At 38.8% G+C, this 26787-nt stretch overlaps 2 protein-coding genes across 7 annotated transcripts in view; both read right to left on the reverse strand.

The window, feature by feature from the left end:
- Positions 1–17543, reverse strand: part of LOC104432159 (toll/interleukin-1 receptor-like protein) — a 32487-nt gene extending 14944 nt beyond the window's left edge. Inside the window, exons 1-6 of one of the 6 annotated variants that reach the window (XM_039309177.1) lie at positions 16415–17542; positions 14663–15765; positions 14231–14335; positions 13964–14007; positions 12749–13872; positions 11298–11799 (exon numbers count right to left, since the gene is read on the reverse strand). In XM_039309177.1, the coding sequence (XP_039165111.1) occupies positions 11712–11799; positions 12749–13581 (921 nt within the window). In that variant the 5' untranslated portion in view covers positions 13582–13872; positions 13964–14007; positions 14231–14335; positions 14663–15765; positions 16415–17542 and the 3' untranslated portion in view covers positions 11298–11711. The other 5 variants (XM_039309178.1, XM_039309175.1, XR_005549704.1 and 2 more) reach the window with 5 other exon arrangements.
- A 2424-nt stretch (positions 17544–19967) lies between these two features.
- LOC104437261 lies at positions 19968–26471 on the reverse strand. The gene is made up of 15 exons (XM_010050176.3): positions 26066–26471; positions 25487–25614; positions 25324–25395; positions 25130–25243; positions 23076–23144; positions 22939–22995; positions 22352–22405; positions 22222–22284; positions 21924–21986; positions 21597–21761; positions 21365–21520; positions 20897–20977; positions 20732–20793; positions 20467–20591; positions 19968–20258 (listed from the first exon to the last, which is right to left on the reverse strand). The coding sequence occupies exons 1-14, from the start codon at positions 26265–26267 to the stop codon at positions 20510–20512; spliced, it is 1368 nt and encodes a 455-aa protein (XP_010048478.2). The 5' UTR covers positions 26268–26471; the 3' UTR covers positions 19968–20258; positions 20467–20509.
- Between the last annotated feature and the right edge of the window lie 316 nt (positions 26472–26787).

Here is a 26787-nt window from a genome sequence, read left to right on the forward strand (position 1 = left end):
GAGCCCGGATTGGCGAACAAATCACCACGGAAATCTAAGAACTCAACTGGCGAGCAACTCGGACGAGGAGTTGGTGATCGCATCTGTTCCATGCGACTCTCTTTCCACTTTGTCGTATGTGCGCAGCCACCGCCGTACATGTCGCTTTGAGTCTCGCATCCTTGCTGCCCATCTCCGTAATGGCTTTTGGCTTACATTCTGGAACTTCTTCCCACCGCTGCAAGATTAATCTACCTGTGCACTACACGAGTGTTGCACGTGTATCGCACGAGAAGAGCCACGGGATTAATCTATTAGTGCATCGTGCGTGTGTTGCACGAGTTAAATATTTAATTTGTCCGTCATTAGCAAAAAAAAAAAAACTTCTATTTATTAAGGAGTTAAATAGTTCTTATTTCTTGTTTGTTTCACCAACTTACCAAGTTTTAAATAAAAAAGACTTGAGCATTTCCTGAGTATTCTTTTGAGTATATCAAGAATCACAGGGGATAGTTCAAACTTATTCTCGTCCACCACATAAATACTAATAGTAGGAAGATATGATTTTCATTACAATTCGTTACTCAATATAAAAAATCCTAGAAAGAAAAATGGATGAACTTTTCTTTAATTTTTGGGGGTGTTCTCACGAATGATAGTTTTAATTCTTTATACTTCGATTTGGACAAATCAAGAAATAAAATAGTTTAAAAACAGGAAATAAAGAAATATACCAAGTGACAGAAAAATCTTCACCTACGAATGGCTAGGCAAGCTTATTTATGATAATTTGAGAAAAGGAAAACCTTTTCAATTTAGGTTTATCATATTTTTGTCAAAAATGAAGAACCATGATATTACGTCCTATGCAATAAGTATTTGATCGTTCATACATCAACATTTGTAATGTATGTCTAAATCTTTGGCATACATGACTGCACGAGGGTGTTAACATGTGGATAGAGTAATTAGAAACTCACATATAACTCAGTGACCAGTGATGTATTATTTTTAACGGTCCTATTCGAGAAATCAAGTCTGAATTCGTTGCCCAGATTAGCTAACAAATCGCTGCAGTTATAATATCTGATATGAAGCTCCGAAAATCGAAGAACTCACTGGCAGCAGCAAATCCAATGCGGAGTGCTCGAAGGAGAAGTTGTTCATCCTGTCCGTTCCACACAACTTTCTTGCCACTTTGTTGTCCGCCATCATGGCCTCCTCGGCCGTTTGTATATGCCCAGCTGTCTCCATAGATATTGTTTCGAGTCTCGGATCCTTGCCGTCCATCTCCTTTGGGGCTTTTGGCTCACACCCCGAAACGTCTTCCGCCATGGGAGATTAATCAACCCGTGCATTACATGTGAGTTGTATGCGCATTGCACATGTGTTGCACGAGAAGAGTCGCGAGATTAATCTATCCAGACATTTTACTGCGTTGCTCAAGTTAAATATTTATATCACATCGTATGATAATACTCTAATTAGCAAGAAAATGGATTATATTTGTTAAGGAGTTAATGTACTAGATTCGTCAAAAAATTAGAAGTGTCTTTTGAATTCGTAATCATTAATTAATAAAAGCTTCGTGTTTCATAATTTTTAACTAATAAAAGCATCATGTGAGGTGCCTCACAAATCATTGAGAGAGAAGGGTAAAGAGTAAAATTTTGGTCCAACGGACAACATATATAACAGTGGGCGCATTTCGTCAATACCAATATAAACATATCCCAACCACAACCGCATTCTTCTAACTGAAAAATATGATAGTAAATTCTGGTGAAACACCATTTATAAAAACAAAGAATAAATGTTTCACCAGAAAAGAAAAAGAAAATGAAGGAGACAGCAAATTAGCTATTACAAATTTGGAGGAAAAATACCAAAAAATTCCTAAACTTGTTGTATTAGTATCAATTTAGTCTTAAGTCTTTTAATGAAACTACTTTAGTTATAAATATTTTGCATTTATGCCGTTTGTATATCCTAGTGATTCATGGATGATATGACGTTTTCCAGATTTAGTGGAAAGTGCTAAGGATGGATAGTAATCCTGATTTATCTCACGTTTGGTAATACTTTAAGCGTACTCGAATATTACCTAGGTTTCTTCATCTTTACAATTACTTAAGGAGAAAATTTGTTGATTTTATTTATGCTGGATGTGGTGTTGGTTTCTTTTATTTTGGAGACAAGATATCATATTAGAGATCTTGATTACTAATGTTTGATTATTTCAATTTAAAGATATAACCGAGATATATAGTTTAATTACCTCGCATGTGTTTGATAATATAAATATACGCATGAGCATTGCCCACATCCGATTCGATTAGAGGGCATGACAATTTAGTGGTTTCATTATCAGCCTCCAAGGGTGCTCAAACACAACGACGCCACTACGTGGCGAACTTTTTCTGTCTTCGACACATTCAAAAAAGAACCTTCTCCCTGCCTTAGGTTCCAATTTAACCATGACTGTTTAGCCTTGCGGCGTTCATGACTCCTTGAGCATTTCGTGCCGGTTTCTTGGCTTTTGTGCCGCAGCAAATATACAATATGGAAGCTCAAATCTAAAGTATATAAAGCTTAACAATAATTGACGTGGAAACTACCAAAAAGAGCAATTTAGCAAAATTGTTGGGGATAAATAGATGATGGGTCTTATTAGAAAGCTCTTCCAAACGAGGCCGGGAAAACTTAGTATAATGATTGGTAGCGCCAGCAGGGTAGATAGCTAATACAATTGATTTAGCAAATTTTTATAAAGGAAGTTCGCCAAATCACAATGACAAATGACAACGGCGATGAGAGAACAACAACTGAGAACATACATCAAACCACTCAAATTGCTTTTTCGCAAGAGATCTTGGCAACTCTGGCTTTTTCAACGTCTCTCGAATATTGGCTTTCACCTCACCAGAAATTAGAACTAGGGACAATATGTGCGGATAGCTACATGTTATCTTGATAGCTATATGTTAACAGATGCAATCAAAGTGGAGGTAGGCAGAAAACTTTCCGTTCTAACGAAGAAAAAACCAACTTATCCAAGGAGGTTTCATCTAGACGACAATAAGAGGCAAAATTTAGGTTTCAAGAAGCAGATAACATCTCATGACTGGACAAATCAATCAAGAATAGCCAAAAATGTGAAAAAAAAGTTCGACAATAAACATCTCAACCGAGTATTAAGTACCATCCGGAGGTCACGAACATACAGGAGTATAGAATGTCGTTTCTGCACGTCAGGACATATAACATAGTACCCAACGAACTATGTCTTCCGCGTAGGGCTTCAAAATCAACCTTATACTTGCGCACCAATACTCCAAATTATAATTTTTTTTCTTGTGAGACACCAATACTCTAAATTCTTTTTTGTCTAGCTAGTACCATATACTTGTAGTAGTAATCCAAAAATATATTCTGTTAGACTATCGATTTATAATTCTTGCTGAAAATTTGATGTGACAGCATTGGTGGACCATCTCAAGCAAATCTAACTTGGCAATGGATGCACGCTGCGACGTCAACCAAGAGCATAGCCACATTAGAGTTTTAATGTCCATGCACGCTGTTGCGTCTAATTTCAAATGGTCATATGGATAGAATGTACTTTTTGGTTATCGGTACAGATTTGAGAATATTAACAAGACGAAATAGAGTTGGGGGTATTGACATCCGTGGGAAATTTTAGTTTCTTCTTCTTCTTCTTCTTTTGTCGTTATCCCTGAAAACGAATGCCATTTACTAGTTGTGATTGAGAGTCCAAGCGAATGCAACAACCCAATGACACACCAGGCGTGGTGCTTGTGATTTTATGACTTGCATTGGCCCTTCACACCTAGAGATTGTTCCCTGACACAAATCTACCTTATATTCAAATCATACTATCAATATTACGATGGAGATACTAAAAACAGTGCAACTTACGTCCATCTATATAATCAATCTTTATCCAAGGAATTAAAAAATCACGAAGGACTTTACATAGATTTGGACAATAAATTTGTTGGGACAAATATAGGATTTACGAAAACATTGTATATTGACAAAGTTACCATCTCGAAAGCAAATTTTCTTATAGATTAAAAAATAAGTTCAGAATTAAGGTAGGTCGAACTTATAGGAATTGAGTATTTTTTTTTCTTTTTAGCCAAATACAAATTTGAGGTTGAATCAACTAAATCCAACGTAATACATCAGAGATGTTATCACATCCGGCATTGGGCCGACATCACTAGCAAATTGACTAGAGAAAGTTATCTTGAAAAAATTCATCTCTTTATAGTCACTAAATAAGGTTGTTACTCCTGGGAGTGAATGTATGAAGTGCAGAAGGTGAACTAAGTGTGAACATTCATCCAAAGGCGTCTTGGGGATAGGCAACAGCTAAGCATTGCAGCCATCAACCTGTCCTTTTATCTTTTCATAGTTCAAGTGGCTAGCTTACTTCGCCTTGTGTCGGAAATGATTGATTGAATCGACCCGCCCGAGAAGGCAACTAGACTCGATCACCAGCAACTAGGGGTGCAACTAGGGATGTGTAATGGGAACTGCCCGAACCGGATCGAACTAGCCAATTTTGGGCGGTTCCCACATTGGCCCTCCGGTTCCCAGTTCCTAATCTTGAAACCGGTGGCTTGGAACTGGACCGACATGACCGAATCAATTTTTTTATATAATTTATAGACATATAATATATATGAAACTTATCACAATCAAAATTGCAATTGACTCTTCTTATTACTCTCTATTTGTAGAGAAAACCTACTTGTTAACGGAAGTGGAGTTTGAATATTTTACACGTGGAAACATGTGTGATTAGTTTTTATTGGGTTTTGCTCGAGAATTGAATTGGATTGATTGGTTCGAAGCACGGTCACTCTTTAATGAAAAAAAAAGTGCCAATTTTGTTGGATCGGACTGAACTGGACCGGAACTAATGGTCCAGTCCGGTTCCTGGTCCTAGGACCAAATGGTCCGGTCCATAGTTCCCAATTTTGGGAACCGGTTCTCCCGGTCCAGTTCCCGGTTCCAAAGTGGAACCATACCGAATTGGGAACTGATCACCCCTACCAGCAACTGCTGTGATTTCGTCTAACTATGCCAGGGGCTCCACGTTTTGTTTCCCCTCTTCATCTCAACCGCGCAGAAGGTGAAAATTCCGGCGTCAAGATTAGACCAAGCAAAACATTATTCTTTCGACACAATGCCATGTGTAATGAATCGCTTGACCAGCTCATCTGTAGAGAAAAAAGGATAGTCACATAATTTCTTTATTATTTTTTAAAACTTTTTGCCTTGGATAGTTATCTAATACTGTCATGCCCCGATCCTCGAGCATATGCCCATCCCTCTCCGATTGATAAAAACTATGCGACTTCTTAGGTGAGTCGCCGAACCTTTTACTTTTTTGCACATGCGGAAGCAAATAACAAATTCCTTGACAGTAACTATCTCGGGATAGAAAAGCAGGACATCACATTCACAAACAAACCACACTTTTATAGACATACTGAGTCATTTACACAAGTCTATAATCAAAAGACTAGTTCTCAAAAAGAGGCTGTCCTATCTAACCTACTCTTCAGGTCACCTCAGCTTAGCTCCAGGTCCTCCCTCTACGGCCTTGAAAATTTTAAGCCCATAACAGGGTGAGATATAAATTTCCGCAAATTCACGGTCTAAGCCCCGATTAGGAGGGAAATACAACCCAGAAGTGTCCTAACCACACAACCACTCAATTGGCACCGAGGACTTACCTCGCCTCAGTTTCCTTCCTGCACGTCAGTACAGTTCATATTGCAATGCATATAATCAATGCACATAACTAAAACACCTCATCAATTCAATTAATCACCAGAGTCCTAATTATAAGGCCAAACCGTTATGACACATCCCATTCCATGTCACAAAGTTTTGGTCTCATAATCAGGTGCATCAAACTCAACAATCATGCGTTCCAATTGTTAATTACATCCCTCAAGGGTACGGCCAACTCCAATATTGGCGGTCTTCTGGCATTGCCAGGCGTCGTCTCACCTCCTTTGAGCACGGCTACGTCTTTCAATTAGATGGCTTCCCTGAAGGGGCGTAGGTCCAGAATCTACTGCAACCCGAGTCCTAATGAATGGGTAACATCTGGCTTAATAGCCTATGATGGTTTCTCTTAACCAACACACGACTAATCAATCTCGGCCCAGGACATTGTGCATTGCACTCAAATATCTCAATTAAAATAGTGAACTTGGCCTATTTTCTTCGTATTAGAAATACACGATAAAATAGTTGTGCGTGGGTACACGGTCAATTCATACTAGAAAAATTGATATTCCCCAATTTAAAATCCTACTGGTTTATATAGTACATAAAACCATTTTCGGTGTTAAAACCGACACCCGGAATTTTCTGAATAAATAATTAATTTCTTAATTTTTGGAATTAAATACTCGAAATTCCAATCAGTACTCAATTTGCATAAATTAACATCCAATTGCATAAATCGAACACACCATTGCAATCAACACGAAATTCGGTCATTGACTATTCCGGAAAATAATTTAATAATTAAATAAATTACCATAAATTAAATAAATTACAAAATAAATAAATTTAGAGCATTTAATTAAATTTACCTAAATTAACTAAACTAAATAACCTAACTAACAATTAAATCTAACCATCCTATTTAATTTCATCTAAATACACTAACTAAATAAACTAACTAATTCCTAACTAATCCACCTAACTAAACTAATTACACTAACTAAATACTAACTATATACTTCTTGTAAAAAAAAATACTAACTATATACTTAATCTAACTAAACCATCCTAAACCTAATTAACATAACTAATCCACCAATTAGCTAACTAACACACCTCTAAGTGTCATTAGCCCACTAATAAAGGATTAGAACGCAACTCACCGATTAAGCCCAAAAATTGGCTCACAGCGACGGCGGCTGAGACTTGAACTCACGGTGAGACCGAGGGACGCTTGTATCGGCTGAAAACGGCCAACGAACTTGCTGTTCGGGCTGCTGCACTTAGCGAAATTGGGTCGAAGACAGGGCTGTCTTCGATTTGTTGCTGGACGAAGATGGAATCAACGCCGAGGCTGGGCTTGCGGAGATGGGCCAACAAAGGAGCGGCTCGATTCTTGGCCGCGTGGAGGAGAGGGCAGCAAGCTTAGCGTTTGCTGGGCGTGGATCCAAGGAGGTGAAGGCTCGGACGAAGGAAAGAAAAGACACGGCTGCTTCGGTCTTCGATGGGCTGCTTGAAGCTCACGGACTTGAAGAGCGTGGGCTTGCAGGCGCTGGATTTGGCTTCGCAGGTGAGGCGGCGTCCAAATGGTGGGGCTTTGGGGTCAAATAAGCTTTGTTGGTTGACTGAAGAAGATGGGGGTTCGGACGTGGCGCTGCAGTTGGCGTGAGGCCTCGGTGGGGGAAAGAAGAAGACAGAAGATGGTGCTTCGGTTCGCTCGAAGGGAGAGGGAACAAAAAGGAAATAAAGACAGAAGAGAAAAGATTGAGAGAGAAGCCGGAGGAGGGTAGCAGCTGAGCTGTTCGGCTGAGGCGGTGGCACAAGAGAGAAGGGGTCAAGGGAGAAATCAAAGTCAATATTGGCCAGCTAAGGGATAAGAACAGAAGGGAAAGCGACGGCCACAAGGAAAAGAAAAGAAAAGAACGTGCGAGAGGAGGGAGGGAGAGAAGACAAAGCTTTGAAAGTCAAAGATAATTATCTTACTCAATCAATGCTTTGTCCTTGATCTTTTCTAACAATTTAGACCCAAAATTAACCATTTTGATGTCAAAATTGTAACCAACAAACCAACCTCCGAATTTCCTTAAAATAAGTTTCAATTTCTTTCCCGATTTCTCCAATCAACGTCAAATTTCAAAGTCCCATTTCGTTGAAGAAAATCCCACGCACTTCCACAAATTCCCATCACCCAGTAGCTCTGCTTAGAAGTGAAATTCCTTTCAAACGAGCCCGTCCGAATTTCCGTTCAATTTCCGAATCGATTTTCCGTAAAAATCTTGGAATCTCCGAAAATTTTCGGAAAGTGAGTCGACGTTCCTAAAATGAATCGTGACATGGCAGAACTTTCCATTTATGAAATCAAGCTCAATTTCTCGGTCAATTTCAATTCGATGTGATTTTAGCACGTTTCGATCTACTAGGTAGCTTTTAGCAATTTTTAATGCAATTGACTCGTGATCGATTATTTTCGAGCCACAATATACATCTTTGACACATTGGTGTGTCTCAATTGTCATGAAAATCTTGAGATTTCAAATACGGATACAGGGTACAAAAATGACAGAAAAATCGGTCTAGTGCCATTTGACAGAAATTTTGCAATTAGGTGGAATCACCCACGCACTAATCACATATCTCTATCGAATCGACCTATCTCCGGTCTCTGATCCATTTGACGGTACCGTAATGACTCTTGCAGATTAGCACGGTCGAGCAGTCGATTCCTGATTGAATTCTCATGTCTATTTTATTTAGATTCCTTAGCGACTTTACCTAATAAGCTAGTTAACTCGTGAGTAGCCAATTAAGAGAAAAAGACTATAGACATGTCGATGAAAAGCCCAACTCATCTCATTGAAATCAGACTCGAAAATCAGGATGTCACAAATACAGGATTAATTAATTCACTTAAACATATAAGCTTGGTGACCTATTCCATCTCATATCCTAAAATCAGTCTTACAACTATCATGAAAAAAGCACGGTGTCAAAAAAGGAGCCACCTTGCGAGCCCAGTCACCAGAGTGCATCCAAGTTGGAAATGGTCCAAGAGAATGCAGACCGTAGATTTTACTGAGGCAAATGAAAATTTTAAAAGTAAGAATAATAGGAGTGTGTAGCCGGATCGGGTAAACCCTATTCCTAGACTGGCCCACCCGGAAAACAGAGTTGGGAATTGGTTCTGTTGAAACCGGTTCAGGAACCGGTTCTCAAAATTCAGAACTGATTTGAAACCTGTCCGGGAACCGGTTCCGAGGGATTACCCACTCGAGAATCGGATCGACCCGGACCGGTTCGGGAACCGCTTTGAGAACCGGTTTGTAAGCCAACCCAAAAGTCCAAACCCTAATCTGTTCCTTTGTTTGAGAACCGGGTTGTATGCATTCTTGTTGACCTTACGGCTTCACTAGTTGTTGGCGTCGCAAGAAGCCGAGCGGCGGTGCTGGTGCAATGGCGGCTTCACAAGGGCAAGGGCAACGGCGACGGAGCTTCGGGCGGTCAGAGGTGTCGGGTCGTTGCGGCCACATTAGGGGCAACGAGTGGCGGTGTGAGCTCGCGAGTGAGGGGGCTCTGGCGGTGGCACGGTCGTGCGGCCGTGGCGACGTAGGCGCAACGGATGGCGGCTGTGGCGTGCGGACGGAGCCAGTGAAGAAGATGAACAGTGCACTGTTCTCTGTTTTTTTTTTTTTTTTTTTGGTCTTTTCTCCCTGCTGGCTTGTCATGTCTCCCTCACGTCCCTCTCTACGCTGCCCACGTCTCCTCTGCAACCTGACCTTGACCTTGAGTCTCAAGCTTTTCCTTCCTTTTTTTTTGTTTCTTTTTTCCAAGGAACGAAGAAGGCCCTCTGCCGAGTGATCCCAAAAAAAATAATTTCAGTTGAGTCGCAAAGTTATCGTGACCGGGCGAACCATCTAGGATTTGGCTAATGTATACGAAATGAGGTAGAAATTTACTTATTTAATTACGCTTAATATTTCAATATAAATTAGAAAAATTATGTTGTTTTCTCACGTATTAAAATAAAATTCGAAGTCGTATAGATGGGTGGTTGCAAAACAGGTTCCAATATAAACACGATTAACCCTAGAACCGGACCAAAAAACAGGATGGGTCGGGTACATGGTTCAATGCAAACAGGGTCAGGTATAAGGTCTAAAAAAAAGGAACCGGTTATAACAGGGTCGGGTACAAGGTCCAGGTCTGGAACCTACCCACCCTGGATTCGATCACCCCTAAAGAATATAACAAGTGCCGTAACTTTTTTTTTTTCAAAGCACTAAAATGCTATATCAGTGAAAAATCGTTCACTTTGTTGCCTAATCTGGCAATTTGGCTTCGGTGGCTATTTTAATAAAGTTTGTAATGCGACCAGACTTGTCTTTTAAAAATAAAAAATCAAATCCAAAGTGGAAAATGGACAGGAGAACATCGCAATAGAGACTAAAACGACTCCCATTCATGGCAAGGATTTAGAGAAACCGAGTCTCTCTCTGTGTGACGGCCATTGGCTGCGCCGTCAGACTACCTTCATTCCTCAATGAAGTTGCTCGAGGAGAAACTCTACGTGACCAGCTTCACCTTCTGATGGGTGAACTTGTAGACTTTTGATCCAGCGAGCGATAATGAGAGGTCATCTGAGAGTGTCGCGAGCAGGGGCTGTTCAAATCGATCAGAGAGAACCTTTGGAATGAGTTATCACCTTCTTCTTGGGCTAGCACTTACTTGGCTTCTTCTGTGGTTTTGCAGCAACCTGTGATTGTAGACCTCCATGAAAATTTCTTCATAGCCATTTGGCGAAAAAAGTTTCCGACTCACTTGATCCGCAAACTTCAAAGCTTGCACATCTTGAACGTGGGCACTAAGGGTGTGCATGACAAAATTTTGAGTAGAAATTGATTTACGGCAAGAAATTATTTTTCAATTTTATTTCAGAAATTGAGAAGTTAAAAATTTTAGCTTTTGATATTTTCTTCAAATCTATTTCTGGAATAGAAATCTATTCCGGAAATTAAAAAAATCAAATTGCGTTACCAAACGGATTTCTATTCCAAACCTATTCGGGGAACAGAGAAACAAAGAAATAGAAAAGTAAAATTTTATCATGCGTGCCCGATAAAATTTCGATTTCTCTATTTTTCTGTTTCTTGAAAGGGTTTGGAGCAATCTATTTGGTAACGCAATTTGATTTTTCTATTTCTGAAACAGATTTATATTTCAGAAATAAATTTGAAGAAGAAATCAAAAGCTAAAATTTTTAACTTTTTAATTTCTGAAATAAAAATTGAGAAATCAATTTCTATTCTAGAAATTTTGTCATACGTACCCTAAACACCTAGATTTCAAGTTTCTTGGTGTTCAATAGGGTGCCAAATCAAGTGAGAAATGGCTATGTAATAGAACTTCAAAGATGATCTTTTTTTCCGTGACTGGACTATTGTATTTTTTGTCCTATACTAGTATGAATCACAATGAAGAAAGCGTTCACTTGTACCAGTGATTACTGGAAATGCGAAAAACCGGTGGAGACTACCCGTTCGAAAACTTGAAAACGACGAATGTATCTTAAATTCGTACAGTTTTACATGTCAATGATCTATAGCATTTCACATTAACTATAATGGTAAGTTTTGCAAGATCCACAACAAGAAATTAAACTGAACTAATTTTTTTTCCTCAGTTTTCAATATTTGCAGTTAGCATCAAACAATTCGTTGCTATAAAAACTACTGTGCATGACCAATAATCATACCACAATCGAATAATTATTCATCATTGAATAAAAAGGTGTCTCAACTGCCACGAAGGGTTGAACCTGTACGACAAATGAAAACACTCTTTTTCATATTACAACCAAAAAAGAAGAAGCAGCCGAGATTCTACATCTTGGAATCCAAAGATATGGCGATTAGGAATCCTATTTTCAAAATATGAAGGGAATTCTTCAACCACAGAGAGATTCAAATTATTCTTGTTAAGTCATTCTGGATTGGCATGCGCATCCGCCTCATGGCTCTAAGTGCAAAGAGATCTCCGGAGTCGTGATAGCTGCAAGCAATTTTGAAAGATCACCACAAAGCAAAAGAGATTTGACAACACAATATCGAGCTAGACAGCATCAAATGGAAATACGGAGCGCATAAACACACAGAGACCAGAAGATGAAGAAAGAATGGGGTTTGTGGAGAAGCGAGACACAATCAAAGAAAGAATCGAGCTAGACATCATCAGATTCAGATAAGTGGGTCCCTCATCGTTGCAACTCGTAATCAGATGTTATATGTCTTTTTTCGATGAGTAAGATTTTGTTCAGAAAAAAAAAAAAAACACAACAGAAAGGGAGTAATCCTGTTACAAGATAAAAATACACAAGCTCAAGCATTAGGAAGCACAAGGAACTCTTGTCAATAAGATGAAGTTGAAGAGCAGAGTGTGAGAATCCTGCTTATGCCCATACTAGGCAAAGAGAGTCAATCGGCATAAACCCTAAAGCCCCAAATCGGTTCCAGTGGATGAACAGAGAGAGACACAGGCAGATGGTGTCGTTTCCGCAACTTCAGCCACACTCAGATAATTTTGCAACCAAAATAGTGTGGAATTCATGTCACCTTGTGACCTTCATTATCCATTTAAGCCATTGTGTAGGATTTTTAATGGGTTCATTGACCAAACTATGATGGATGGTATATGTGTCATACAAATATAAATATGGTATTTTTGGTATAAAAAAAAAAAAAGAACAGAGATATATTTTGGGATTTTTGTGGCTTGTTCCCTAAAAAATATTTGGTCTATGCTGTGACATTCAACTTATTTGTGCCATCAAAACATGCAAGTAAGGTTTCCTTTTTAAGTTATAAAAGTCACCTAAATGCTTATAGGGTATGGTGTGCTCTAAGTAAGTAAAATATGATGGCAAATACCCTCCTCAAGGGGAAAAAAAATTGTAGCGTAAGAATTTGGGAAGAGCTCATAAACATTGGGAAAACGATTGTACCTCAAATGCTTTAGGCAATAAAGGAAAAAACTCATAGGTTCTTCGAGTCCGTGTTGTTCCCACATCATTTTCCCAAAAGTCCTAGCCAAATTGTACCCACAATCCTTACTTATCTTCCATTCTAGCAGATCTTCTGAAAGTGCACGCTCAGAAATATCCTCTATCGATGAACCAAACACATATAATTCCAATAGGTTCTTCAAATATGAGATATCAAGTGTGGTCAGCAACGGGCATATTCCAATATGAAGTTTTGTGACAGTCGAGGGAATTTGCGAAATGCATTCCAGAGCACCACAATTGAAAAGCTGAAGAGTTTTCAAGTAAGGAAGTGTACCTAACTCAGGAGATAGGTTACTAATGTTTGGGTGACCCAACGTCAAGACTTCCAGTTTGGATAATTTCCCAATCCACCGAGGCATGGGAACCTGCACCAACTCAGATTGGCTAGAGAACGCAGGCTCTATGATGATGAACAACAGTAGCTTCAGATTGATCAAGTTGGAAAGATCATGATTGACTGTTAGTGCATTAAATACGATTGCCAGAGAAGTTAAGCTTTCTGGAAGCTTTGGTAGGGCTGGTACAGTTGATTCTGGTAACAAGAATAACTTCAATGCTTTTAGATTCTCCAGATTTTCCATAGAGTCAGGTAACTCAATGAGTTTTGAATTGGATAGATCTAACTCAGTCAATGATCGTAATTCCTTAATGGAGTCGGGTAGATGAGTAATGTGCGTGTAGTTCAATGAAAGCTTCAACAGCGAAGTTAGACAATTGAGTGAGTCCCCTGCTTTTGATGACGGTGAAATATGAACATGGGGACTCTCCATGTTCTCGATACCCCACCAATCAGGAAGTCTTTTTATAGAAGTTCCATCAAGGAGAAGTTCTGTCAGAGCAGGCAATGTACCCAGCTCTTTTGGCAAATGGTAGAGACTATAACAAAAATTCAAGTTCAAGTACTCCAAGTGCTTCAATTGGCCAATTGACGAGTCGATTTCAGCCAATTTACGACAATCTTCAATAATCAATCTCTCCAATGTCAGGAGTCCAGAGAAATCGGGAGTCTTGCACAAACGCTTACATCTTGAAAGGTTAAGAACTTTTAATTTCTTGGCTCTCTGTAATGCCAACAAAACAAATGTCAATAAATCTGTTAAATCAAGAGAATGTCCACACTCATAAAGAAGACTTCTCTAGAGCTAAGGGTACCTTAATATGTCTCCATCCATCCCAATCATGAGTTAATTTACTTCCTGAAAAATCAAGAATGACTAGATTACTCAATGAAAACTTGCTCAACTTAAGTATCCGCTGAGGAAAATTATGCCAAGAGAGCCATCTTAAATTGGGAAGGAGTTGGTTCTTGCTCAGTGAAAAATCCGTACGCGAAGTGATGAAGGGCATGTTATGCCAAAAAAGTGTAGCTTGGGAGAAAAAACGGTCAACTCTCTCATAAGAGAGGAGTTCACTATCCACTTGAAGGAACCTTAAATTTGGCAGCGCTGCAAATCCTTCAAGAGTGAAACAATACTGTGACCAATCCTCAAATTCCAAACAGACGGCTTCAAGATTTGCATTTCTCTAAATGAGCAAACAAAAAAAATTATTAAAAGAAGGATGCGGTTAGATAATTAAGAGAACAATCTAGGTCATCTTTGAATTTGAGGTATAGTTCATATTTATCTAAAGATACTTGAGTTCACTCTCATCATTCTTATAGCCCAATTTGGAGAGGATCGACATAGGTTTTGAAATTTGAAAATTAACAATTTAAGAAATGTTCTATAATGTGTGGAAATTTTTACATTAGATATGTGGAGTTAATTGTGATTGTTGTCATTGAGGGGGAAAGTGCCCTTGACTACAAAGGAATTCTCGTGCACAAAGGAATTTAGATCCAGGATCTACCTTCTCTCTCAGTAGCATCTCCAATGCGTCATTGTGATTCCACAACCTACTTTGCTTATCTAATTCGCCCCCACTTTCATGAGAAACAATTTCTCTACCGAGATCTTTGAGTTGATCATGCATCCACAGCTTATTATCTTCTCCAATTTTAATCAATGACATCAATTGAAGAACTTCAAGACCTTGTATTGGGCATAAACCACAATCTCTCCACATATATATCACTGTATTCTTATCACATCCATTGAAAAAACAAGATATATCAAGAAATATTTGTCTCTGACAGGAATCTAATTCTTCATAACTTATCATCAACTTACTTCCAATCCCCTCAATGTGACCTTTTTTCCACTTCACCAAGTAATCATCCCACATTTCTTTTTTTTTTTTGTCCACATATTGATAAAGTCGAACCCATAACCTCTAGAATCAAAGGAAGACCTTCGGCTATCTTCACAATTTCTCTAGATTGTTCCATCTTCTCAATTGGAGGGTGATCACTTCTAAAAACATGCATGCTAAATAGCTGAAGGGATCTTTTGGGATCCAAACCACCAACTAAATAAGTCAATTTCACTCCAAATTCACGTAGGACATTCACTTTTCTAGTTGTTATAAGTATCCGACTTCCTAGACCAAAGCAACTTCGCCTCCCCAAAAGTGCAGTTAATTGATCCTTTTCATTAACATCATCGAGAAGAATTAGAACTTTTTTACTGGAAAATCTCTCTTCTATAGCCATTATTCCCTCATCCTTGGAATTTATACCTGGATGTGCCTTTTTAGAGAGGTTTGAGATTAGTTGAGTCTGCAAAAACACAATTCCTTTTGAATGTGAAGTTTCTCTAACATCGGCTAAGAAACAACAGTCAGTAAAGTCCCGAGAAAATTTGTTGTAAACTACTTTGGCAAGAGTAGTTTTTCCAATACCACCCATTCCGTGGATTCCCACAATCTTTACATCATCGGAGTTGGCCTAGCATTCTCTCAACTTCTTTCACAGATTCGTCAACACCAACCAGAAATCACTAACCACCAAATACGCTTTCTTTAGCTCACTTAAAACCTTGGTAACCACCTCTTTAATTAGCTGTCCTTCGTGTCTAATGAAAAAAAAAAAAAGACAAGTAAGGCAAAGTAGAAAAAGTTAGCTGAAACCTACGACAATAGGAATTGATAGTAGTCTGTGGAAGCCAAAGGATGCAACAAGAGGTGCAACTGCAAATGGAACAGACCACATTGCAATGATCTGGAAGAATAAATTATGGACATGCTAGGCAGATGCTCCAAGTAGTGCAGCATTCGAACAGTTACGCAACCGTCAAAGTACAGTAGGTGATCGCTATATCTTGCTAATTAGAAGAAAAGAGGCTGAATATATTTACCGTATATCTGATGTGATAACAAGCTCCTCCTACTCAAATTAGCTTTACCATTAGCATATAGAACACGTCTTAACTGTTATGAATAATAAATAAGAGATCCCTTAACTTTCAGCATACAACATAAGTTAATTTCGACCAACATTAATACGCACTCGCATTACATAAATACACGAAAAATTTCATACTTTACGTCATAAATATTTAATTGTTATATTATACTGTTGACACACTACTCAAAGAAAGGGAACCATCGTAGCCACAACTTTTCCATTTCAAAAGAAAAGAGTAAACTTTCAACGGAAAATTTACTTGAATTTCATGGTATCCTGTATCATGGCGTCAATCAAGGGCGGTAGATAATAAGTACCTGTTAGCCCCGTTTTCTATGTTCCATCCCTTTAACCCTCCAACCTCACTGAGAGCAGCTCTCCACTTGCGGAAGCTCTCATCGTCCACTCGCTTCTTGTTTTCATGCACGAGCAAGGCCTCACCATAACCTCCGGTTTGGTATCTAACCTCAGATGGTTCGACATAGTAGAAAATGGGCATGATCACCTGTCCCTTCCTTTTCCAACACTCCACCATCTGGGCCAACTCCTTCAGACACCACTTACTGGAAGCATAATTTTTAGAAAAGATGGGTATGGAGATCTTCGACTGCTCAATGGCTCCAAGTAGATTTGGGCCGATCTCCTCACCTACACGGAGATCTTCGTCGTCTTTGTATGTATGGACTCCTGCATCTGTGAGACGGGTATAGAGATGATATGTGAAGGCCATGCGCGTGTCCGGTCCTCTGAAGCTCAAGAAAACTTCATAGCCGCACCCTTCCATCTCGACCAGTCGCAGAGAAAATGAAGCACCAAAGTCGCCCTGCTTCAGCAATAGTAGATTTCTGAGCTCTATGAAGCCAAACGATATGGGACAAGTAAAAATGTTACCGCAAACTGAAACGGGTTCGAACGATTATGATTTATCTCGTTGATTTCAACACCAAGTTTCTCAGGATAGCCAACATCAAGGAAGCAAGTTTCGGAGAACTTCGCCTGTGTCTTGAAAGGCTGAGCAAAAAGCAAATTCTCTCTGACTTTTCTCGTCAACACGCTAGGACACAAGGTGAACGCAACACAGGGTCAACTTTTCTCGGCACGTTTCGACACGCGTGTCTGGAAAACGATGGAGGGTGGAGGTGAGGGTGAGGGAGTAGAGATGAGGCTGTGAGCAATGGTGAACCCGCAATGGCGAGAGATGGCGAGACAAGGAGCAGAGATTGAGGTGAGGGCCGTCACTGTGATGTTGGATGGATCGATGACGAGGCTGCAACTGCGAGAGAGGAAGGGCTAGAGGCGAGGTGGTGAACGGTTATGACAAGGACCGAAAGCAAGTAGAGATCCAGAGGAAGAGGAGAGGAAGGGGATCGTGCGGCAAGGAGGAGAAGAAGGAGGGCGCTGGCTAAGGTTTTGAGAAGGAAACTCAAAAAAATTGAAAAAGGGGAGATCCATGGACATGGCGTGATTTTTCATTTTAGTGGGAGGGGAAGTGACAACCTCTCAGGTGGTGGAGGGAGGGAAAGAAAAGAGAAATAAATTATTTGGGTGGGGGTGGTTGGGTGGGAAAGACGAGGGAAAAAGGGAGTAGGGAAAGAAAGGAGAAATAAATTATTTGGGTGAGTGGAGGTGACTTTTTTTAAATCGGAAAAACAAATAAATGAGATTAAAAAGTCATTTAAAAAATAAAATACTGAGACGAGGAAAAAGGGAGTAGGAAAGAAAGGAGAAATAAATTATTTGGGTGGGTGGAGGGGACTTTTTTAATCGGAAAAATAAATAAATGAGATTAAAAAGTAATTTAAAAAAAATATTGAGATGAGGAAAAAAAGGGAGTAGGGAAAGAAAGGAGAAATAAATTATTTGGGTGGGCGGAGGGGACTTTTTTTAAATGGAAAAATAAAAAAAATGAGATTAAAATTAATTTAAACAAAAAATAAAAATATTGAATGTTGAATAATGATAAATTTTGGTCATTGTAGAAGATTATGATTTTATTTAAATAAGTTGATTCTAATTTCTTGTTAGTCATTAGTTTCATCAATATTTTGTCAATTTATTAATATTATTAGTGTATTCATTGTAGGCTTTTTTTTAAAACTAATTAATTATTTATAAATTTTAATCAAATTAATTAAAAATAAAAATATTCATTTAATATATAATGTGTTCTAACGTGTTGAAATTTTTATTTTGAAAAATGATGTGTCGACGTGTTGTATCTCGTGTCCATGTCGCATGTCGGTGCTACTTAGGTAGTGATGAGTGCTCTAGAATTTTTATTTCATTCTAGTAATTTTTTGTAATGATGAATATCCCAACATTGTTAAATTGTTCCAAAAACTCAGTCATAATAATTTTCAATTCGAAAATTCAAATATCACATAAAGTTCGGACGTGAGCGTGGCACATCATGCAAATTTTCCACGAGCTTTACCCACTTTTTGACTCGTTTCATCGATCTCAAAAAAGCAAGTCCAGGAAGCTTCGCAATTGTCTAGAGAGGCGGAAAGCCTTCCTATCGACGTGGCAAAGAAGCAGTCAGCAAAAGAGCCACTAGCCTATATAACCTGGCAGTCGGAAAGAAAGAAACGAGAAGAAGACGAGGGGGCTGACAAGCCGAGGTCCCAATTGAGGAACCTTAATGCGAAGGTTCCTCAAGAAGAACCAGTTCAATTGAATTTTAGCTCTGGTCAAAAGTCAATAAATTTGAATGTTCTTCATGATCCAGAAACTCGGCAAAGTCTTGTGTATACTATTTTCGTTAACATGCTAACGGAATTCTGCCGAATGCTTTGAATCTATATACATAAAAATGTATGTCTGATCGCTTGTAAAGATAGAGGACCGGTTACTGAGCTAATGAGCCCATTCATGTACAATATACTGTTTTTTTTTTTCAGATTTAATTAAAACTGCTAGGAATAAATAGTGAACTGAAATTATCTCATGTTTGGTTATATCTTGAGCGTACCTGAAAACTCTCCAGATCTGTCTCTAAAATTATTCAAGGTGAAGATTTATCGAAGTTATTCATGTCCCACGTCAACATTATATCTTGAGCGTACCTGAAAACTCTCCAGATCTGTCTCTAAAATTATTCGAGGTGAAGATTTATCGAAGTTATTCATATCCCACGTCAAAACTTTGGATGCACTTTCTTATTTTGGAGACAAGAAATCATCTTATTCGATAAATAATGTTCCTAGTTTCAAACAAATGATACGACTAACATGTCCAATTCACATACTTGGCATGCATTTGAAAGTATGCATATACGCATAGCGCATTGCCACACATCCGATTCGATTCAAGGGTGTGACAATTTAGTTATGTAGTCAGAAGCCTACCAAAGTAGCCAATCCTTCTTCGTCAAAGCACCATTCACAGGTTTCTTTTCCACCATCACCGGTTCGAAAGGGCATGCGAAACAAATACCATCTTTCCTCAAGCATGTTTGGTACGACTTGCTCACAGCCACACAAGTGAAAAATTGTGCAGCTTTATTTCACTTCCATAATCTCGATTGCTGTCAAAGCCAAACCAACAATATATTTGTGGTATTCAAACTACTTTGGTAACATCTGTGTGATAATTTGGCTGCTGCAATCCAAGTTGGAAGATCATCGTTGGCAACTCTTTCTTCCTCAATCCTTGGTCTATATTTTGATATCCGGCACATATATTCAGAGACCGATTGTGGTACAATCTACTTTGCTAATCCAAGAGCAAATGTTCCAGCAATTCTCTCTTAGATCGCATGATTTTCGCTAAAAATAGCTGAATTTGTTATGGTTCATCTTTAGACCCACGAGAGTAAGTCCCTCGTCCCACTCATTCTCAAGAAACTCATCAGAAAAAAATCATTAGAAATGGGTAAACGGAAGTGAGAAGCTAGCTTATGTTAAATAGAATTATCAAGTAACATCTAGAAGAAAAAATGTATAAGTTACACCCCCTATGTGAAACACACCGCGCAAAAAGTGCATATATAGTACACGTAGTTCTCAATTGCCCTAAAAACTACACCCTTTCCTGTGGAAACTATTCTAAGCTTTCGTTTTTCACGTAAACAAAAAGCAGAATGCTTCAAAACTGAAAAATCATTCACGAGAATATGACTTCACAACTGGAGAGAGCCACATCACATGCAGGAATCCACATCTGTAAAACAAACTGAGTGAGCATTCACCCCAGAAGAAAGCCGAAAAAACAATTCATATTGTGCAACTATCGATGCAATGCTTGCACAAAGTTCCAATTCTCATCTATGACCATGTCAACATACAACGAACCAATGCATTTACAACCACATTTGACCAAATAAACCACTCGTGCTATATTTGGAAATTGTGCAATTTGTCAGTAATACCTCATGCTGCTGATGAAGAAAGAACCAAATGCCTCTCCATACTCTACTTGTCAGGATGTCCGCGTTTAGCTTTACGGCGCGCATGATTCTTATGAGCATTTCGTGCAGGTTTCTTGGCTTTTGTGCTGCAGCAATTATACAAATGGAAGCTCAATAGAAGTGTAAAAAACTAAACAACACTTCATCTTCCAACTACAAATAGTCAACAACCAAATAAAGCAATTAAGCAACCTTGTACGGGATAAATAGATGGTATGAAGCTCACCCAAACAAGGCAGAGAGAAACTTCGAGAGAATAATGATTGGCAGAGCCAACAGAGCAGATGCCTAAGCACATTTTTTTAAGAAAATTGTTAAAAAGGGAACTCAGTATGACAATAAAAATTCGACGACGATGATAAAGAGAGCAACAACTCTTATAAGAACATACCGCAAACCACACAAACTCCTTAGTTGCAAGAGGTCTTGTCAACTCATCCTTTTTCAAGGTCTCTCTAATACGGGCTTGTACCTAACCAGAAATTAGAACTAGTCATAATTTGTGAGGATAGCACATATTATACAACATAGAAAAACCAGAAGCCATTGGTCAAGCAGAAGATAAAAATTAAAAATAAAATTGATCGATATAATCAAAGTCGAGGTAGGCTGAAAACTCCTGTTCTAACAAAGACAAAACCAACTCATCCAAAGAGGCTTCATCTAGAGGAATGGGAGGCAACATTCAGGATTAAAGAAGCAGATAATATCTCACAACTGGACAACTCGATCAAGAATAGCCAAAAATTTAAAGAGTTCGACAGTAAACACCTCAACCAAGTATAGAATACCATATCAAGATCATGACCATACAGGAGTCTAGAATGTTGTTTCTGCACATCAGTACATACACCAGTACCTGATGATGATAACTTGAAGCAGACTTTAAGAAATTCCCGTAGACACGAACTACTTCCTTCGTGTAGGGCTTCAAGGTCAACCTTAGTTTATCAACATGAGGTTTTGTCACGGTAACAACGTTATCGATATGCGGCTTGCTGAACTTCTTGACTTCCTGCAGAACAGGACCATAGCCTTAACATAGATGTTCAAAGGAGATGAAGAGACAAGGGATCTCATATCTTATTCACCTGGTAGTAGGGATCGACAACTTCCTGAACCTTAATCAAGTGTGGAGTGAGAGCACTCTTAGATGACTCATAAACCTCAAGGGTTTTTGTAGTCAGAGAATGCACATGCGGTTCAAGAGATGTTTTTACTGTCAAGCAGTGCTCCTTCAATGGTGGAATCCACTCCTTGAGAGAAAAAAAGGAATAACTATAATTTTAGACCATAGCAATGATATTAAGCATGTATGATAAGTAGATGATCCACCATACTCATTTAACTTTCAAGCATAGCTAGATCAGTGATCAGATTGACACAGCATCAACATTTCTACAAAAAGTATAGCTTACCTTCTTCATCATCTCTATGTGAGGTTCAGCCCACTTTGCAGCTTGAGATTTCTTCTCCAAGGTCTAGCACAGTTTAGAAAGTAACACGGTTAAAGCAGCAGAAGACAATAAAGTCAGAATGTCTGCTTGAAAGAGTGCTTGAGATTTCTTCTCCAGGGTCTAGCATGGTTTAGAAAGTAACATAGTTAAAGCAGCAGAAGACACAATAAAGTCGGAATGTCTGCTTGAAAGAGTATCACGAACCGTGGATGACCCTTTCCATTTACAATACTCACAACTTGGCAATAGTAAACGGTACCTTCTGAATAATAGTATTCATCGCAGGTTTTCCATGTTCTCTCCAGTGCAACTCAACGAAGGACTGCAATGAATGATCATCACATCACAATAACAGCTTTTACGAACAAAGATAGCACAAGAAGAACTACCTGAAATTGTGTAAGATGTGTAGCCAACCAATGTGGGAGCCATGCACCATGAACCTGAGATAAAATAAAAAGCATCAGCTTCTAGAGAAGATGGAAAGACTAACATAATGCGGAAAAACATTGATCATATCATATAATCATTTGCTTGAGCAATTTAGCACAAGATGTTTCTTGAATCTTCAAAATCATGTTTCCAAGAATAACCAAGTACCATCTATTACATAGGCTCTTAGGCACATCATATAATGTCTACAGCAGTGAGAGATTGTGATTGGGAATCTTTTTCAAAGTAAATCAATTTCATATTATCTTTTCCTAGTCTCTTTTTCAGAGTAAAATGAATTTCAATATTATCTTTTCCTAGTCTGTTATAGAAATATTTTTCAATGACAAAGATTTTCAGACAAGCAAGGGAAATCACCATTGTGCTACTTAGTAATGGAAATTTTTTGAAAACAATCTTGTTGTCAAGATCAATTCTGTAAAGAGTATCTAAAAGGGATCTGTCAAATAACAAAAACACTGCCTTCTATTTCTGAATTCAGAAGATACTGTTTTAAGAGTTAATAACAGTTCAGGTCTTGTACCTCTGTTAGCTCCTTATGCTTTGAAGCAGCTTCAATCTTTGCCTTCAATAGTTCCTCCTGATTAGCAAAAAAGGATATCACAGGAGGGTCATCCCAGAGTTTCAATTACATTAAACAAGGCATGCAGTTATACATACCTCAGCCACTTTAAGAGCTCGTTCAGTTTTACGTATCTTCGACTTCTGCTCATCATTGATCTTTTGGAGCTGGCAAGGAAGTTTATAAACTGATGTTAGCACACACCTACCAAACAGCATGAAGCTTGACTTTGCCAGCATTGCAGAGCAACAGCTCATTCTATATCTAGATATGCACAAAAGTATGCTTGAATACATCTTTCCAATTCATAAATAAAATCAACTGTATAGTTTGTATGACACCTAAAATCAAAACAAACACTTCAAGAGATTGTCTTGAGTCAAGTAACCAAAGAAACATGATATGAATCTTAGTGCTGATCAGTTTCAAGCAGCCAAGCAGCATTGATTCAGACACCAAAGACTCATCTCATGCACATGAATTGCAGTTCGACTAGATCCATCTTCCAGGGCAATGTTTAAAGTAAAATCAATTGAGTCACATCTATAAATGCATCACTTTTGGAGAGTCCCCATAAAATCGAAAAAAAGCAAATGGTACACAGCTCATGTCACAATGTTCAATACATCATTGAGATGCTTTCATATTTTTAAGTGGGAAATGCAGCAAGTGGTTGCCTGACATTATGACCACAAGCAGTATCACCTGTTTACTTATTTTTGTTAATCATTAGCTATTCTCATATAAACAAATCTAATGTTCATATACTCTACAATGAATCATAACTATATTTGTTGTGTACACACCTTCTAAAAATGCATGCTAATTATGAAAACCATATAATTCAAAATGGCTCAAAAGGTAAATCACCTTTGGAAGGACAATTTTCTGTCCATTTTTCTATGAGTCTATTATCTAATATGTGCAATTGGAAAAGCATCAAAGCAAGTAAGTTTGGTGAGACAGTGGTTTCAATAACCACCCTAAATAACCTATGGGTACATAAGAAATGTATGGAATCGATTCTTTTTAATGAATAGATCCAATCGCAACTTCGAATATGGAATTCAAAGGGATCAAATAGGAAATGATACTTTGAATCATAGAACAATAATGAAATATACGATCAACCAACATTTATCGAATTTGAAAAAGAGCAAGAAGAATGGAGGTTATGCACAATGCCTAAGCCAAATGGACAAACTGTTTCCACGACTCTAAAATAAACAGAATAAAGTAACAGTATCATCCTTTGCTAATCCATCTTCACTTTAGAAAATGAAGAAGTATAAGTACCAACTAAAAACCTTACAACACGCCAAATGCACGTATGCAATGCACATTTCTAGTCTTTTCTTCAATATAAGAGATGAATTTTATAGTCTAACAATCATGCAGTTTTATAGTCTAACAATCATGCAGTGTACCTAAAACGTATATGTTAAAAAAATTATAATAGAAATAGTCCACAATAAAGAGATCAACATGTCATATGAAAAGATAATTTTGACATTACTCGCGCAAAGTGCATTGATAGAGCCAAATTAACTAAGATTAAATCCATATGTGGGAATATCTCAAAATAGGAATGTTTCAACCCCTGCATTCCATGGGTGTTTCACTCATTTCTTTAGAAGTTTGACAAAAGTGCTGTGTGTGAATCAGCACTTCAGCATCACATCCAGGAAAGCTACACTAGAAAAGCTAAATTATCCTAAACACAGTTTTTACATGATAATGAAGATGTAAATTCATCAGGATGCTATATTAAGGTGGCCACTGGCAGGGGGAAAATGCGAATCCTTCCAATAAGAGTAGCTAGAACAGTGGGTTAACTGTGAAGTTTCATGTCCAGCAAACACAGATAGTGAAAAACCCATGACATCATCTGTCAGGAGCTTTCCATGAGGCATCCATAGACGGTTCTATTCATTACAGTAGTGAAGTTAATTAAAGAACATAAGCTTTATTCCAGACCCCTATACTATCACAAGATTTATCTCAAATACATGTTGCTCCAACAAACCAGAGACAAGCATCAATTAAGAACAAACGAAATGTACAATGCAACAAGAAACAACACACATAGATTAAAAGAAGAGAACCACAGCAGCATGAGACTTTGTTGGGAATCCCATCACCGGAAACTTACATTTTCCAGTTTTGCATTTAGTTCATTCATCCTCTTCTCAGCTTTACTCTCACGGGACTCCAAAACTTCCTTTTCCTTCAGCTGCGATTGTACATCCGTTTTAAGCTTGTCCACCTGCATAAATAAGCATTCCAGCATTATTTCACAAAACATCCGAACTTCTAGAGTTTCCATATCTTTGGTCCATTTCCAACCTGTTTCTCCAATTCAGTGGCCCGAGCATGAGCCTTCTCTATCTCAGCTGCAGCATCTAGTTTCCCCTTTTTCTACAAAGCAGAAAACCAATATTGTCAAAGCAAATTCCAAGACTTAAAACAAAAGCAACATCAAAACAACAGAAGATCGCATGAGAAATACCTGCAGAGACGACACCTCACTCTGTAACGATGCAACTTTATCCAATTTCTCCTTTATGGTCTTTTCCTTTTCTGCTAAGATCTTGTCCTTGGTTTGCAGCTCTCTAGTTTTCTCATTAAGAAAGGAATCTTCACATCGATAAACAGACGTAAGGCGTTAGACATCAAGCAAATCACGTTGCAGTCATTGTAAGACAATCTCATGCACAAAAAGCAAATTAAAAAAAAAAAAAGCCAAACTTTTCCACGTCCTAAGGAAGTCAGTAGCCATTCCACAAGAACGATTACGAAGCACTTCGACACAAATCGAATCCGCCCAAACTGCGCAAACGCACACCACATTGTACGGATGCCAATCCCTTTCCTTTCACTCCAAGATTCGACGAGCCCAAAACGCGAACTTCACTGACTAACATAACTCTCGCGTGCCGAGCCGCATTACACGAATCCGACCGAACGAACATCCGCACTCACGAAGTAATAAAACTAGAGAATCCCGATCTAACCACAGGAAAAAGCGAAAGAACCAGAACCGCATCGCCATCGGAGGCGACGAGCGACGAGCGACGAGCGGACTCACCGAGAACCTGGATCTTGGACCTGAGCTGCTCGACCTCGGCCTTCAGTGCCGACGATTCGGCGGCGCCGACCGCCGCCGCCGCCGCGGCCGCGGCCTTGGCGTCGCCGCCGTCGTCGTCAGCCCTAATCGACGGAACCCAGATCAGAGCGAGCAGGAAGAAGAAGACGAGGGCGGCGCCGATCGGGAGCTTTGATGCCGCCATGGAGATCTCCGCCCCCCCACCACCACCGCGACGGCTGCGCGAACTCCCTCCCGAAGACGGCGGAGCGGTTGTTCTCTATCGCCTTCGATGAAAATAAGGAGCAGGAGCAACCTCGAACGGGAAGGAAATCGAGAGCCGGAGCGGAAGCCACGAGGGAGAGATCGTATTTAATCCGGAATCGAATCCGTTTTCCGGCGAATAAATTAATGTTTTGTTTTCGAGAAATTTAATTTAAAGGGCGGTCCGCCACGGGGGTAGGTGACGGAGAGCCACCAAATTAAAGCGAACGTCGCTTGGTCTTGACGAGGAAAAAGTTATTAAAAATAATTTTAAATTATGACCATGAGGACACATTTACCTAAAAGAAAAATTTGTATAGCATTAACAAATTTTAAATTCGACACATTTGTCTTTAATTTTTACTTGTGATATAAAAGATCTTATGTAACATAATTACTTTCCATCAAAATTCTAGATTCATTTTTCAACCAAAATAATATCATTTTTATTTATTACTTTT

This window comes from Eucalyptus grandis, chromosome 3 (assembly GCF_016545825.1).
Source record: "Eucalyptus grandis isolate ANBG69807.140 chromosome 3, ASM1654582v1, whole genome shotgun sequence".
In the NCBI taxonomy this organism is placed as follows: Eukaryota; Viridiplantae; Streptophyta; class Magnoliopsida; order Myrtales; family Myrtaceae; genus Eucalyptus; species Eucalyptus grandis.